The 18,302-nt window shown below is 35.6% G+C and overlaps 1 protein-coding gene across 2 annotated transcripts in view; it reads right to left on the bottom strand.

Moving 5' to 3' along the window:
- Positions 1-590: 590 nt before the first annotated feature.
- LOC143241904 (QRFP-like peptide receptor) overlaps positions 591-18,302 on the bottom strand; it is a 29,737-nt gene continuing 12,025 nt past the window's right edge. For both annotated transcript variants that reach the window (XM_076485210.1, XM_076485209.1), the window contains 4 exons: positions 17,918-18,078; positions 14,981-15,194; positions 12,062-12,602; positions 591-1,706 (listed from right to left, as the gene is read on the bottom strand). In XM_076485210.1, the coding sequence (XP_076341325.1) occupies positions 1,677-1,706; positions 12,062-12,602; positions 14,981-15,194; positions 17,918-18,068 (936 nt within the window). In that variant the 5' untranslated portion in view covers positions 18,069-18,078 and the 3' untranslated portion in view covers positions 591-1,676. The remainder of the gene's footprint in view (positions 1,707-12,061; positions 12,603-14,980; positions 15,195-17,917; positions 18,079-18,302) is intronic.

The following is an 18,302-nucleotide window of genomic DNA, read 5'->3' as shown; positions in this document are numbered from 1 at the left end:
GTAAGTTATCCGATGACATTAAACTCTCGGGTATTTCTATTTACATTTATGATGTATAAGTTATCCGATGACGTTAAACTCTCGGGTATTTTTATTTACATTAGTGATGTATACGTTATCCGATGACATTAAACTGTTGGGTATTTCTATTTACATTAGTGATGTATAAGTTATCCGATGACATTAAACTGTTGGGTATTTCTATTCACATTTATGATGTATAAGTTATCCGATGACATTAAACTGTTGGGTATTTCTATTTACATTTATGATGTATAAGTTATCCGATGACATTAGACTGTTGGGTATTTCTATTTACATTAGTGATGTATAATTTATCCCGATGACATTAAACTGTTGGGTATTTCTATTTACATTAGTGATGTATAAGTTATCCGATGACATTAGACTGTTAGGTATTTCTATTTACATTAGTGATGTATAAGTTATCCGATGACATTAAACTCTCGGGTATTTCTATTTACATTAGTGATGTATAAGTTATCCGATGACATTAAACTCTCCAGTATTTCTAGCTGCATTGAGAATGTTGTGGAATGACTTGAATCGACTTATAAGTTGGACAGGTGTTTGTTAAATGACCTTTAATTATATAAGTTGAAGGTTGTCATAACATGGATCACATACCTAATACATATTGAGCCTCGCATGACGTGATGGTTAGGACACTACTCATAACCTGCAGGTTGCGGTTCCGAATCTCTTCATTGACCATTCTCACACTTTCAGCCGTGGAGGCATTATAATGTTTCGGTCAGTCCCACTGTTTGTTGGTAAAAGAGTAGAACAAGACTTAGCAGCGAGTGGTGCTGATTGGCTGCCTTCCCTCTAATATATCACTTGTAAACTAGAGATGGTTAATGCACATGTATTGAAACCAACTAAATAGTGCGACTAAAGAAAGAAATATTGTTATAATGGCGTTTCTTTCACACAAGCCACCGAAGCACAGCCCTGTTATTAACAGTGAAGTGAACACGATTTTAGTGCTGTATTTATAATCGTTTATTATAACTAAAATCGGATAACTATCAACTATATACAATTGACTAGTTAGGCTTCACTTGAGACACGGTACGCAGTTTTGTTTTTATGAAATGATAATAACAAAATGGAAGAGGTTTAGATGAGGACTATCAGAATACAGCCAGGAATGGAATGATTATTAACCTATTTCCTCTTGAGACCATCTTTTTGGTGTTTACAAATTTATAAAGAGAATGAATACAATAAAAGCACCTGGGTTGTTTTATGGTGTATTTCCAAGACAACGTGACGAGATGACATAATTTTTATATATTGAAATTTTCAGGCTGGGCTTTGGTTAAGACAGAATCAGTTGTCATCGGCAGTGGTTAAAGTAAAAATTTTACAAAAGTTCAAAGGGAGAACTCAATAATTTTCTGAAAAAGAGAGGTTTTTTTTCCCACCCACTTTTCTCAAGGGTGAGAGCACAAAGACAGCTTTGAAGAACCACGTAGTCATGAGTTGACAACGTGTTATTTATGTAATTTTTGCCAGTGTAGGACCAGATATGGGAGTTATATAGTTTTTAAAGGAAAGATAAACTTTCCTAAACTGCAGTGTCCAGCTGGATCTGGTCAAACATTCGAATTTCTCTTTGCTGTGTTTAGAGTTGATGTTGAAGTTGGATTTTAGGTCCGGCTTGCAAGAGCAAATTCCACCTAAAAAAAATAAACATTGTTAAAACAATATTTGTTTACAGAATTCTTTACGAGCTTTTTATAAATTAATTATTTTCCATGTATATCACTTAACCAATTAACGTCCTAAATTCCATGTCAACCAGAACAACCAGATGTCCACCCAAGTAGAGTCTAGCTGTTAGATCCCAATGGAGGGGGAAGTACTAGTTATGAATATGTTTTTTAATTGGATAATGACGGAAAACGTTATAGTTTCAAATGTTTACTAAAGTGGAAAAAGAGAAATGGAACATCAAATAGTTGTCGGCAAAACAAAGATTGTTACTTCACAATCAAGTAAGATACATCGACTGAAACATGGTTAATCTTTTGTTTATAACAACAACAAAATATAAATAGAACCATCCTTCATTTGGTTTGTTTTATTTTAACTGTTGTTCAGGCTCAAAATGGTTCACCATCATGACAGGTTTTCTTGGAAAAGTATCTAATAAAATATATTAATTCTTCGTCAGGACAATAATTATTTGTCATTACTTTAACAATAATTATTTGTCATTACTTTAACAATAATTATTTGTCATTACTTTAACAATAATTATTTGTCATTACTTTAACAATAATTATTTGTCATTACTTTAACAATAATTACTTGTCATTACTTTAACAATAATTATTTGTCATTACTTTAACAATAATTATTTGTCATTACTTTAACAATAATTGCTTGTCATTACTTTAACAATAATTATTTGTCATTACTTTAACAATAATTATTTGTCATTACTTTAACAATAATTATTTGTCATTACTTTAACTCTTGAATGACGTCATTATCAACAGATGCTGTTGCCTGCAACATTCCTGCTGTTTAACGGTTAACATTTACACAATTCTACTGAGAATGGTGTACCTGGGAGAGGAAGTACTTCACAATATTTCCGATCTCGAAAAGGACTTCTCAGAGGTTTCAAAATGACTGACCTGTGAACTTTGTTTGGCATTAAATTACATGTACTTTTTGACCATGTATTTTCGTTATTTTTATAATATATCTGTTTGTTTTTTGAATTTCGCGCAAAGCTACTCGAGGTCTGTCTGCGCAAGCCGTCCCTAGTTTAGCAGTGTAAGACTAGAGGGAAGGCTGCTAGTCATCACCATCCACCGCCAACTCTTGGGCTACTCTTTTACCAACGAATAGTGTGATTGACCGTCACATTATAACGCCCCCACGGCTGGGAGGGCGAACATGTTTGGTGCGACCGGGATTCAAACCTACGACCCTCGGATTACGAGTCGAACGCCTTAACACGCTTGGCCATGCCGGGCATTATAATATATCTATATCCCCTTCCGAGTTCTTTCTTCAGTAGAATTTTAAGAGTCAAGTCAGCGGGTAATCTTATTTTAAAATAATTTGAATCACTGTAATACCAGAACATTGTATAACAATGAAGTTGTGTTTTGATGTTACTTTGTTTCTAGATAAGCACAAAGCAATACAATGAGCTATATGTGCTTTGCCCACCACGGGTATCAACATCGCTGTGCTACTGTTTTTTTCTTATTTCAGTGTAATTATTAAAACTGACCGTATCTTGAACCACTTGTATTGAGACTATGGCCTGGTCGTTATGGTGTTGGAGTCACACACTCAGGGTCAGGGACTCTAGCCTGGTCGTTATGGTGTTGGAGTCACACTCTCAGGGTCAGGGACTCTAGCCTGGTCGTTATGGTGTTGGAGTCATACTCTCAGGGTCAGGGACTCTAGCCTGGTCGTTATGGTGTTGGAGTCACACTCTCAGGGTCGGGGACTCTAGCCTGGTCGTTATGGTGTTGGAGTCACACTCTCAGGTTCAGAGACTCGTATTGCCGTGCTCGTCCTTTCAGCAGTGGGGACATTATAACGTCGCGATCAATCCCACATTTCGTTGCTAAAGAGTAGTACAAGAGTTGGCGGTGAGTGGTGATGTCTAGTTGTCTTCCATCTAGTTTTAGACTGCTAAATTAAGGACGGCTAGCGCAGATAGCCCTCGTGGAACTTCGCGCGAAATTCAAACTAAAACAATATTCTTGTCCACCTTTTGAACAAACTACAACAAACAGAACACCGGATTTTAACGAAAACACATAGAATCAAGAAAGTCGGTATTTCCATACAACTATTCAAACATGTCAACTCTATTAGATAAACTCTTGGCCTCAATATTATAAGAAATATATTAATACAAATGAAGTGCAGATCAAACTACAGAGTTATATAATGCATGATGGACCTAGTCCTAAGTTACTGTAAGCATTATACATAATACATGATGGACCTAGTCCTAAGTTACTGTAAACATTATACATAATACATGATGGACCTAGTCCTAAGTTACTGTAAACATTATACATAATACATGATGGACCTAGTCCTAAGTTACTGTAAACATTATACATAATACATGATGGACCTAGTCCAATGTTACAGTAAACATTATACATAATACATGATGGACCTAGTCCTAAGTTACAGTAAACATTATACATAATACATGATGGACCTAGTCCTAAGTTACTGTAAGCATTATACATAATACATGATGGACCTAGTCCTAAGTTACTGTAAACATTATACATAATACATGATGGACCTAGTCCTAAATTACTGTAAGCCTTATACATAATACATGATGGACCTAGTCTTAAGTTACTGTAAACATTATACATAATACATGATGGACCTAGTCTTAAGTTACTGTAAACATTATACATAATACATGATGGACCTAGTCCTAAGTTACTGTAAGCATTATACATAATACATGATGGACCTAGTCCTAAGTTACTGTAAATATTATACATAATATATGATGGACCTAGTCCTAAGTTACTGTAAACATTATACATAATACATGATGGACCTAGTCTTAAGTTACTGTAAACATTATACATAATACATGATGGACTTAGTCCTAAGTTACTATAAACATTATACATAAATTTACAGACCAAACACTACTGGACTAGCTGAATACTAGACACAAACGCAGTTCTACATTAAGAGGATTTTGTTTATAAAAATAGAATTATATGTATATGACTGCCAAGTGCACTTGTGTTGTGAACACGGACCAATAGCTGCATCGTACATAAATGAAGTTAGTAAAAAAATAGGTGTTAATATGACACTATGAAACGCACGGGAACGAAAAGGGTATGCTAATTAAATTGTAACATACTGTAAGTAATGCAATAAAGTAACAAGAGTTATAACCTAGGATCCAGTAACAATGTAAACAAAATAACAGTTTGTAACGTACTGTAAGTAATGTAATAAAGTAACAAGAGTTATAACCTAGGATCCAGTAACAATTTAACAAAATAACAGTTTGTAACGTACTGTAAGTAATGTAATAAAGTAACAAGAGTTATAACCTACGATCCAGTAACAATGTAAACAAAATAACAGTTTGTAACATACTGTAAGTTATGTAATAAAGTAACAAGAGTTATAACCTACGATCCAGTAACAATGTAAACAAAATAACAGTTTGTAACATACTGTAAGTAATGTAATAAAGTAACAAGAGTTATAACCTACGATCCAGTAACAATGTAAACAAAATAACAGTTTGTAACGTACTGTAAGTAATGTAATAAAGTAACAAGAGTTAAAACCTAGGATCCAGTAACAATGTAAACAAAATAACAGTTTGTAACGTACTGTAAGTAATGTAATAAAGTAACAAAAGTTATAACTTAGGACCCAGTAACAATGTAAACAAAATAACAGTTTGAAATTGTAACGTACTGTAAGTAATGTAATAAAATAACAAGAGTTATAACCTAGGATCCAGTAACAATGTAAACAAAATAACAGTTTGTAACGTACTGTAAGTAATGTAATAAAGTAACAAGAGTTAAAACCTAGGACCCAGTAACAATGTAAACAAAATAACAGGCTCAAATTGTAACATACTGTAAGTAATTTAATAAAGTAACAAGAGTTATAACCTAGGATCCAGTAACAATGTAAACAAAATAACAGTTTCAAAGAGGGGAGGACGTTAACGCTGAACCTGACCCTCCCTGGTGCAAAACATGGTCCGAGGCCCGATGGAGAAGCGGACAGCCTTTCTAACGAATCATACACAGGTAAAAATAACACGTGAACTGGTAAGTACCGAAATGACAGTTGAACCTAACAGTTTACGTTCGCCAAAAAAAAGTATTTATTTACAAAAACTAGGACTTATGGCTTGTTTTATGTTATAAATCCAAAAATAAATTATTTTTTCATTGAATTTTTCTCTTCATTTTTATCAATTCACCACCCAGCTTGTAGCTAGAATGTTTTCATTCGTGCTAATGGGTGAGACAAAAAACAGAAATATATAACTATTTCGACTACGTGCATCATAAACAGCCGTCCCTGGTCAAGTACCCCTAGTGTTCAACTATAGTCGTCACTGATTACAGAGTAAGTATTTTCATAATAAAGTATTCTACAGGTTTTTTGAACTGAATAACAAAGATCAAGTCTGGTAGGTGGCGATGACAGCCTTGACCTCGTACAACAGATTTGATACAAACATATATTTTAAAATCCTCAAAATACGTATGAAAAGTATTTTTTTAAAGGCGCAAAAACTATCTAATAAAATCGAAATAAATGGTTCTAAGAACTCGTAATGACGTCATTGATAATGTCGCTGGTAAAGAGTTCCTTCTTTAATTAACGTCTGTCTACAACCTGGAGACGTACTTTGTCTAAAACTTATTCGTTCGATTTTCCGAAATATTTAAAAATGGGAATATTTCCTTGGATTAATATTTAAGATCCTTAATGGTCATGGCTTCCTTTAGGCTTAGTAAATAATAATAATATATATACACGTTTAGTGTTAGGCTTAGTAAATAATAATAATATATATACACGTTTAGTGTTACGCTTAGTAAATAATAATAATATATATACACGTTTAGTGTTACGCTTAGTAAATAATAATAATATATATACACGTTTAGTGTTAGGCTTAGTAAATAATAATAATATATGTACACGTTTAGTGTTACGCTTAGTAAATAATAATAATATATGTACACGTTTAGTGTTAGGCTTGGTAAATAATAATAATATATATACACGTTTAGTGTTACGCTTAGTAAATAATAATAATATATATACACGTTTAGTGTTACGCTTAGTAAATAATAATAATATATATACACGTTTAGTGTTCCCGCCATCTGTCTTTTTTTCAGGTACTTCCCTCCACCTTTCATTTAGGAGGTGGATATTTTTCCCTTTTTTTAAATTACTGTTTTTATATCATTACAAATAATAAAATAATGAGATGACTTTATTTTGCTATTTTTCTGTCTCGGGAAAAAAAAGGGCCCTACTGTTTGACACGGATTCTTTGAAAGCAAACAATAGTCTTTAAGAAAACGGTTTAGGCTCTCTTTAAAAAAGATTATCTAAAATACTCTACTGTCCTTTTTTTTTCTGCATATATTTGGCTCGCTCAGTACGTGCTGAAACTTGACCGATACGAAACGTGCGCACTTGGATTGTTTTCTGGCTTTATCGAATATAGCGTTTCTATAATGATTATCATAACTGAAGTTCTGTAGTATTGGTTTGTTTTGAATTTCACGCAAAACTACACGAAGGCTATCTGCGCGTTTTGTAGTAACAGTGTAGCATTCCATGCGATTCTAACGAAACACGACCCCACGAACACTTGTTATTATTGAAATTACGTCTTTACGTCTGAGAAAACAATACATGCGTTCCACATTTTGTATGTTGCTCTGTTTGTTTTTAAACCCGATACTCATTTTTTTCATATACAGTTTTGTTTTAATATTGCGATAACAACATTACGTTGCAGAGTCTACCATGAAATATTTACATCCGTCTTGTTACCAGAAGTTAAGGCAACCCTAGATCTATTTAATGAGCAAAGTGATTAACGAACACTAACTTGTTTTTAATCACATCACTTGTTAAAATGTTTTAGTCTTTCATCGGTTGTAGCTACAATTAGTTTAACTTCTAAAAATATAAATTAACTCTTTAGTGTCATATTTCCAATTTGCAAAACATACATCTGTTCCGCGTCTGCGAAATGTAGATCGGTGTTCTTTATGTTTCTGTACGAACGTACAGCTTTAATGCAAAAAACAAACAAACTGTAGATTATATTAGAATGTCAGTGTTAGACTGTGATGGAATATTTAAAATTTTACATCTTAGAAGAAGAAACTAACGAATATAAAGCTTCTGGCTCCTAGTGGACCAGATGTGTACTATAACATACAGCGCCCCTACCCCACACTCTCGGCTTCCCCCTTGTTGTTTAATTCTGTAATTTGATTCCACCCTTCACATGATAGAGAAAGTAGAGGTCGCAAACCTTAAAGTTTTGTTTTTACTGACATAAACTGGCTATTTTCTGTGATATCATACAGTTTGTGAACACTGTTGGAAGGTGTCTTTTTTTCTTTAACACTTTTTCGATAGTTAGCAACCCACAAAAAAAATGTGTGTGTGTGTGTGTTTGTGTGAAAAGGGGTCGTCTTAAACAACTATTACCTATGGCTCCGAAAAAACGGATCTGACCATCGTGATTACATTGGAAGATTAGATTTCGTTGTGCTGAGGCTGAAAAGATTGTGCTTTGAGCTGTATCTACGTCCAAACTAATTTATTCATGTCTTAACAGACCAGGTTTTTTTTTGTCCCGAGTCAGAGGTGACGAAAAGGTTGTGCTTTGAGCTGTATCTACGTCCAAACTAACCTATTCAAGTCTTAACAGACCAGGTTCTTTTGTCCCGAGTCAGAGTTAAGGAAAAGGTTGTGGTTTGAGTTGTATCTACGTCCAAACTAACTTATTCAAGTCTTAACAGACGAGGTTCTTTTGTCCCGAGTCAGAGTTAAGGAAAAGGTTGTGCTTTGAGTTGTATCTACGTCCAAACTAACTTATTCAAGTCTTAACAGGCCAGGTTCTTTTGTCCCGAGTCAGAGTTAAGGAAAAGGTTGTGCTTTGAGTTGTATCTACGTCCAAACTAACTTATTCAAGTCTTAACAGACCAGGTTCTTTTGTCCCGAGTCAGAGTTAAGGAAAAGGTTGTGCTTTGAGCTGTATCTACGTCCAAACTAACCTATTCAAGTCTTAACAGACCAGGTTCTTTTGTCCCGAGTCAGAGGTGAGGAAAAGGTTGTGCTTTGAGCTGTATCTACGTCCAAACTAACTTATTCAAGTCTTAACAGACCAGGTTCTTTTGTCCCGAGTCAGAGGTAAGGAAAAGGTTGTGCTTTGAGCTGTATCTACGTCCAAACTAATTTATTCATGTCTTAACAGACCAGGTTTTTTTTGTCCCGAGTCAGAGGTGACGAAAAGGTTGTGCTTTGAGCTGTATCTACGTCCAAACTAACCTATTCAAGTCTTAACAGACCAGGTTCTTTTGTCCCGAGTCAGAGTTAAGGAAAAGGTTGTGCTTTGAGTTGTATCTACGTCCAAACTAACTTATTCAAGTCTTAACAGACCAGGTTCTTTTGTCCCGAGTCAGAGTTAAGGAAAAGGTTGTGCTTTGAGCTGTATCTACGTCCAAACTAGCTTATTCAAGTCTTAACAGGCCAGGTTCTTTTGTCCCGAGTCAGAGTTAAGGAAAAGGTTGTACTTTGAGCTGTATCTACGTCTAAACTAGCTTATTCAAGTCTTAACAGACCAGGTTCTTTTGTCCCGAGTCAGAGTTAAGGAAAAGGTTGTGCTTTGAGCTGTATCTACGTCCAAACTAACTTATTCAAGTCTTAACAGACCAGGTTCTTTTGTCCCGAGTCAGAGGTAAGGAAAAGGTTGTGGTTTGAGTTGTATCTACGTCCAAACTAACTTATTCAAGTCTTAACAGACGAGGTTCTTTTGTCCCGAGTCAGAGTTAAGGAAAAGGTTGTGCTTTGAGTTGTATCTACGTCCAAACTAACTTATTCAAGTCTTAACAGGCCAGGTTCTTTTGTCCCGAGTCAGAGTTAAGGAAAAGGTTGTGCTTTGAGCTGTATCTACGTCCAAACTAGCTTATTCAAGTCTTAACAGGCCAGGTTCTTTTGTCCCGAGTCAGAGTTAAGGAAAAGGTTGTACTTTGAGCTGTATCTACGTCTAAACTAGCTTATTCAAGTCTTAACAGACCAGGTTCTTTTGTCCCGAGTCAGAGTTAAGGAAAAGGTTGTGCTTTGAGCTGTATCTACGTCCAAACTAACTTATTCAAGTCTTAACAGACCAGGTTCTTTTGTCCCGAGTCAGAGGTAAGGAAAAGGTTGTGGTTTGAGTTGTATCTACGTCCAAACTAACTTATTCAAGTCTTAACAGACGAGGTTCTTTTGTCCCGAGTCAGAGTTAAGGAAAAGGTTGTACTTTGAGCTGTATCTACGTCTAAACTAGCTTATTCAAGTCTTAACAGACCAGGTTCTTTTGTCCCGAGTCAGAGTTAAGGAAAAGGTTGTGCTTTGAGTTGTATCTACGTCCAAGCTAACTTATTCAAGTCTTAACAGACCAGGTTCTTTTGTCCCGAGTCAGAGGTAAGGAAAAGGTTGTGCTTTGAGCTGTATCTACGTCCAAACTAACTTATTATAGTCTTAACATACCAGGTTCTTTTGTCCCGAGTCAGAGTTAAGGAAGAAATTGTGCTTTGAGCTGTATCTACATCCAAACTAACCTATTCAAGTCTTAACAGACCAGGTTCTTTTGTCCCGAGTCAGAGGTGAGGAAAAGGTTGTGCTTTGAGCTGTATCTACGTCCAAACTAACTTATTCAAGTCTTAACAGACCAGGTTCTTTTGTCCCGAGTCAGAGGTAAGGAAAAGGTTATGCTTTGAGCTGTATCTACGTCCAAACTAATTTATTCATGTCTTAACAGACCAGGTTTTTCTGTCCCGAGTCAGAGGTGACGAAAAGGTTGTGCTTTGAGCTGTATCTACGTCCAAACTAACTTATTCAAGTCTTAACAGACCAGGTTCTTTTGTCCCGAGTCAGAGGTAAGGAAAAGGTTGTGCTTTGAGCTGTATCTACGTCCAAACTAACTGGATAAAACATTGATATTTTCTTTGTCGTTGTGCCTTTCATTTTCATTTCGCTTTTCTTTAAATGTCTTCTTCCACGATAATCCAGCATATCGGGTCACTCTGTGGCCACGTGTAATATGTGAATACTTTATGGGAAGCTTCTGTTGTTTTGTGTGTGTTAATATGTCGTATATAGGATGATGAACTTGTGGTGGTTTCACAGTTGTATTGAGCGTCAATCCGTTCAGTAAGTTATTTGTAGTTCTGACTTGTGCAGCTCACTCAAATTCATATTTAATTTATATTAAACATTCAAGTCTACAAGTTATTTTTAAATAATGACATATGGAGATATAATGGCAACAACAAAGGTGAAATAAATATTATTACGTCGTATAATACTTTTGTTATATCCTCGAGATGTGGTGATATCGTATGGTATGTTGTTCTTACATCCTCCAGACGTGGTGATGTCGTATTGTATAGTGTTCTTACATCCTCCAGATGTGGTGATGTCATATTGTATAGTGTTCTTACATCCTCCAGATGTGGTGATGTCCAATTGTATATTGTTCTTACATCCTCCAGATGTGGTGATATCCAATTGTATATTGTTCTTACATCCTCCAGATGTGGTGATGTCCTATTGTATAGTGTTCTTACATCCTCCAGATGTGGTAATGTCATGCTGTAATGTTCTTTTTTATGATTCTTTAGATGTTTGACGCTACAATGAACAAGCTACTTGGTATGTTTCATATTACATACACATGACCCGTGATTGTTGACCGGACATTTTAGGAATGACAAAAGTGCTACAGTTCACTGGCCATTTTTCCTGAGGTTATGTCCAGCAGCTCCAGACAGTTGCTAAAGTTTGTCCAAGCGTTCCTTCGTTGTCGTACACCCTGACAGTACATTACACAACGTATGGTAAAACGTTTATCTTACCTTTTTTCCAGTGTTGTATACCATTCTAACCCTTTCCTGTTGTAAGGTTCTACGTTTATCTTACCTTTTTTCCAGTGTTGTATATCATTCTAACCGTTCCTGTTGTAAGGTTCTACGTTTATCTTACCTTTCTTCCAGTGTTGTATATCATTCTAACCCTTCCCTGTTGTAAGGTTCTACGTTTATCTTACCTTTTTTCCAGTGTATTCCATTCTAACCCTTCCCTGTTGTAAGGTTCTACGTTTATCTTACCTTTTTTCCAGTGTATTCCATTCTAACCCTTCCCTGTTGTAAGGTTCTACGTTTATCTTACCTTTTTTCCAGTGTATTCCATTCTAACCCTTCCCTGTTGTAAGGTTCTACGTTTATCTTACCTTTTTTCCAGTGTTGTATTCCATTCTAACCTTTTCCTGTTGTAAGGTTCTACGTTTTCGGCACCGTAACAAGTTCAGGAAGTCGTGACCAAACCTATGATTAAGCCAGCAGTACAACAGTGGATTGATAGCGCTGTTGGCGTGACCCAAGAACAGGGCGAAGGGTAGGAAGGCCATGAGGCCTTCGTGGATCTGTTGATGCAGAGGGAAGTCCATCAAGAGGGTCGCGAGGTTATAGGGTACCCAACAGATTGCAAACACCAGGGTCAGGATCACGAACCGACGGGCCACAACACGACGGCTATGGACGAGTTCCTCCAAACGGTAGGACGAAGTTTGCTTGCGCAGTATGGGTCCAACGGTCAGGTCACTGGTCAGTTCTAGCTTCTGGTGGCAAAGTTGGATGCCGATCTTGCTGTAAGTTATAGTCATTACTATGGCCGGAAATACGTTAACCAGGACGAACACGACTATTCCATACACACGACGGCTCCAGACGTCCTTCCAAGCTTCCACGCAAAACACAAATACCACATCCGTACTGTGGAAAAGAAGATAAATTATGAATCCAAATGAAGAATACATTAATATCGCATAATTTTGCCTTCAACGGGCCCGTAGAAATATTTTAACAATAACTTAGGATTAAAATTAGAGTTAGGGTAACTAAAAGATATGTCAAATGTCACAGAGTGAACCACTTGGTGGTGAAGCGTCATTGTAACCAATCATATTTCTCGTAAAATAATGGCATTAAGGTTTTGTATTTGTATACATTACAGGAATTTTTTGTGAAAAGAATGTATAATATTACACCAACAACACCATGTTCCCCATATCAATTCCCGACGGCACGTTTAACTCCATTTATCTTATAACTAATAAAATTAGTAAAAAAAATGCTTGCTAATAGAAAACAAGTAATAAAACATAAAAGACAGTATTATATGGTAAAATTATATTAACGTATTAGCTGACATATTTGTTATTTGTGATTTAAACACCAAGAGGTGAAGAAATATTAGTTTGATTTTTAAATTTCGCGCAAGTCCACACGAAGGCTATCTGCGCTCGCAGTCCCTAATTTATCAGTGTGAGACTGAGGGAAGGCAGCTAGCTAGCTAGTCATCACTGCCTATCGCTAACTCTTTGGTTACTCTTTTATAAACGAATAGTGGGACTGACCGTAACTTTATAACGCCCCGCGGCTGAAAGGGCGAGCATATTTGGAGTGACAGAGATTCGAACCTGCAACCCTCGGATTACAAGTTGAGTGCCTTAACCACCTGACCATGCCAGACCAGAAGTATTAGAAAGAAGAACACACAGAAATGTTGATAAAAATCACATTAACTTATTATTATCATTATCTGTGATCTTACCAGCTGCAATATGTAGTTATATTAGTTTTTTTATTAACATAAAATAACTACAATACTGAAAGGATTATAATACATTATACTTGTCACAAAATATTAGTGTTAAGCCTATTACATGTTAAATTGTTTTTATACTTGTCACAAAATATTAGTGTTAAGCCTATTACATGTTAACTTGTTTTTATACTTGTCACAAAATATTAGTGTTAAGCCTATTACATGTTAACTTGTTTTTATACTTGTCACAAAATATTAGTGTTAAGCCTATTACATGTTAAATTGTTTTTATACTTGTCACAAAATATTAGTGTTAAGCCTATTACATGTTAACTTGTTTTTGTACTTGTCACAAAATATTAGTGTTAAGCCTATTACATGTTAACTTGTTTTTATACTTGTCACAAAATATTAGTGTTATGCCTATTACATGTTAAATTGTTTTTAAATTTAGCTGATTTTAATCCCTTAGAGATTTTCTAAAATTACGAGAGTTTATAATAATAGTATTCCAACCACACTATATTTATTTTGGTAATATCATTCCGTTTCAGCTTATTACAAACATGGACGACTGTAAGAAAGCATCTGAAATAACCATGAAAATTGACGTGTTAGATGCAATTGTATTTTTAAGTCATTCAAACAAATATGTAATAAAGTGCTTTCTAAACTGTAGATTTATTCTTGATAATGTGGAAAAGTTGTTTGTTATGACGATTCTAGTGAAATCCAAACTCTGATTGAGAAGATTGATACAGATGATTCTGTGAACGTTGAAAGGAATGTTTTATATAATAGAATCTCAAGATGGTAACAGTGTGAGAGATTCAGAAGATGAACAAAAGATAGTGAAGAAATAGAAATTCCTACTTCATCACAAGTGTTAAGTTATAACGCTATCAAAGTGTACACAGAAATGAAGTGGAAAATGAACTTCATGAAAAGGCCGTAGAATTGGTGTTCTATTTTAATCACACGAGAAAACCCATTATAAAAACGAAACAGTTGAAACCGGACACTTTCTTCAAATAAATTAAAGATTTTGTGTATATTTTGAATGTCTATTTTTGTTCTTATTCTAATAAATATAACATAAACAGTATAATAACTTTATTCACAAACGTCTTGCTTCCCTTGAGTCAAGCAAGTATAACGTTCCGCTTACAAATTATATATAGTTAAGAAAACACATGTTCACTATGTCTGAGCCAGAAAACCTGCTTAAGGTGGAAATTTTACTCGGTCCCGTGCTATTCCGCTTTAGACAAGTTTTACTGCACATGAAAATGTGTCTCATAAAAATAATTTATTTACATGTTCAAAAAAAAAAATGAAGTAAATATAAACCTAATTCTCACATTAGATTCTACTGAATGACGTCAAATATACGGTAAGGTCCAAACATAGAGGGAGAAACTCATGTTACATGCTAGGACTTGTTCACTAGCTATAATGACACACACATAATGATGGTTTTGAAACGATATTACAGATTGAATACATGCACGTTTCATTGTATTGGCTTACAACATACGCTTACTTTGATACAGGTATTGACAGACCAAATCCTCCTGTTTGTCGGATGATTAAAACTGGAATAAACAGACCGGCTGCCAAAATCCACATGAATATAATTCCCCACCGGAAATGACGTCTACAAAAGCATTGTCTATAAGTTAACGGATGACAAATGACCACATATTTATCGATGCTCATTAGAGTCATGGTAAATATGCTGGCGGAAACAGCGACACCTATTCAGAAATATAGAAATAAGAAAGCGTTAATGTGCGAATTTTATATACACGTGTTGACAATAAAGTTAAATCCGTTACTTATATTGCGACATCTCATGTGTTTACACATAAGGATGTGTGAAGCGGGTAACCAGAGTTTGTGAATGTTACGCTCTTGGGTGCCATCTGTTCCTTCCAAAATCACCAAACACTTGTCGAATTTCTCGTTTCATTCGTGCTCCTGTTATTAACCCCCCTTTAACTTCGTTTGGGAAGTATGAAGTACAGTAAAACTACCTTATGTGGCGTCTTCTTATCCAGAACTTTCAGTATTTCAAATACAAATGGTTGTTTTACCACAGTGGTTCTGCTGTAGCTTTGTTTACGTTCATTTTCGCATACAACCTTCAGTTCTTAGTCACCTGTGGTGTGATTCACATTTAAAATAGTGTATTTATAAATGTCATTTACACATGTAAAAACGGATCGTTTGGGTTGAGAAAATATTTTACGTAGAGGAGCGAACAACGTTTCGACCTTCTTCGGTCATCGTCAGGTTCACAAAGAAAGAAAGAGGTAACTGACCGGAAGCTGCATACCATATATTCCCGACATCAGCAGAAAAATAACCAACATTTGGCAAAAACTAGTAACAAAATATGACATTCCAGTTAATACCAAATTTATTCAAAAACCAGGCACAAAACTGAAATCTATACTATGTAAAACCTACACTGACAAACACCACACCAACATTATTTATAAAATACAATGTGATAACTGCCACGACTTCTATATTGGAGAAACAAGTTGAAAAATGGAAACCAGATTCAAAGAACATAAAAAGTCACCTTCACACGTTTTCGAACACTGCAAGTCAAATAAACACAACATAACCATAGAAAACACTCAAATACTAAATAAACAAACAAACATAAACGAACACAAAATTAAAGAAGCCTTACTTATACAACGATTCAAACCCAAAATAAACCAATACAAAGGAACACCTTTATACCTATATTAAATATAATAAAATAAATATAAAATTATATATTCAAACATCTAACACTGTCCTCTACATTCCGACACTCAGTTACACAACCCCTTCCAAACATGTGGTCAGTTACCTCTTTCTTTCTTTGTGAACCTGACGATGACCGAAGAAGGTCGAAACGTTGTTCACTCCTCTACATAAAATATTTTCTCAACCCAAACACAAGCCGTTTTCACAGATATATTTCTCTACAAGTGGGTTTTCTCGACATCACTGAAATGTCATTTATATAATTTAATATTTTTTTCCAACATGTATTATTGTTTAACACTGTTATTGTTATATATGACGTACAAGTTCTGTAGTTTAGAACATAAACAAAGTACCAAATCCTTTCTTGTACAATATCGCTATGGAAACGCATTCGTAAACGGAATTTTTCCCTAATGGTACCACCACTGTACTACAAAAAAATAAAAAAGAGTTTGTTTGTTTGTTTTGAATTTCGCTCAAAGCTACACCAGGGCTATCTGCGTTAGTCGTCCCTAATTTAGCAGTGTGAGGCTAGAGGGAAGACAGCTAGTCACCACCACCCACCGCCAACTCTTGGGCTACTCTTTTTACCAAAGAATAGTGGGATTGACTGTAACATTATAACGCCCCAACGGCTGAAAGGGCGAGCATGTTTGGTGCGACGGGGATTTGAACCCGCAACCTTCAGCTAACAAGTCGAACGCCTTAACCCACCTGGCCATGCCGGACCAACAAAAAAAACAAACTTTATTATTATGTTCTACTAAAATTATGGCCAGATCCAATTCAGGAATATATGTTTCTAAATCACAATGTTAACATTAGGCTTAACTCTCGAATGCCCGGATGCGTCGTTTTAATGCATCTATCGTACGGTTTTCTTTCATTTCGGTTTTCTAGCTGGGCGTTGTCTTGTAGTTGGCCTTTAGATCAGTAAGTCTGAGGCAGGTTCGAAGTGCCGTGCAGCCGAATGCATTTTGCACTTCTAGCTTTGGAAGCGTGATAAACTTGATAGCTCATTTCGTTTTTCGGTTCATTCATCGAATAAATCCCTAGTGATGGTAGGTGTCAATTGATGACCACCCTATCTGTGGTCAGTGTTTCAAAATTACGGACGGCTATATCTGAACACTTTTAGCCTACTTGTGGATAATGTGCAGTTCAGGTTGAAAATACGAAATCTCCCGATAAGTCGGTATTAGACTTACGGACTTACAATGCTAAAATCCAGAGTTCAATTCCCTCGGTGGACAGACTGCAGATAGTCCATTATGTAGTTCTGGGCTAAATAAAAAAGGATAAGGAAACACAAATCTTGCAGTTCAGTGTCTTCTTCTACTAGTGCAGATAAGATGTAGGATTACAAATTTTATAGACTGGTCCCGTCTTATTTCTTAAGTGCGTGATCTTATGTTAGGGTTAAAAGCTGCAATAGATAAATCTGCCTTGTTTCTTGATTGGCCTGACATGTCGTTCTTATTTAAGGTTGAAGAAAACAATAAATAGAAATTCTCAAATTATATTCTTCCACGTAAATTGTGAAAACCAATAACAATTTGGTTCTGATGAAAACTAAGTCAAACGTATAGTTAAATGTTACACAACTATTCTATAACATATCGGCTAAGAACATTTATTATCGTAAGTTAAAACATCACTTAAGTAAAATCCATAACGATTCACGTTGGTTCTATCGACATTTTTTACGTACCCTGAAGGTAGTTCGTCATCTTGCACATGGCATCACCATAAATCCACAGCCTGTAAGCTACTGATCCAACTGCTGTCGGCATGCATACTAGCGCCACCAATAGGTCAGCAACAGCTAGCGTAATAAGTAGAACATTTGACAAATGTCGCATTTGACGATACCTAAAATAAAAAAATACATATACAACCAAAACACCAATAGAATGTTTGCACAAGTAACATATGTTACAGTTTGGGAGTTATAAGTTACAGAAGGCATGTAGAGATTTATTTTATACACAATATAATAACATGGTGAGTACAGACAATAGGGGCCTGGCATGGCCTAGCGTGTTAAGGCGTGCACTTCGTAATCTGAGGGTCGTAGGTTCGCGCCCGAGTCGCGC

The sequence above is a fragment of the Tachypleus tridentatus genome, unplaced genomic scaffold (genome assembly GCF_004210375.1).
Source record: "Tachypleus tridentatus isolate NWPU-2018 unplaced genomic scaffold, ASM421037v1 Hic_cluster_1, whole genome shotgun sequence".
Lineage (NCBI taxonomy): Eukaryota > Metazoa > Arthropoda > Merostomata > Xiphosura > Limulidae > Tachypleus > Tachypleus tridentatus.
This window is presented reverse-complemented; position numbering and strand designations above follow the sequence as displayed.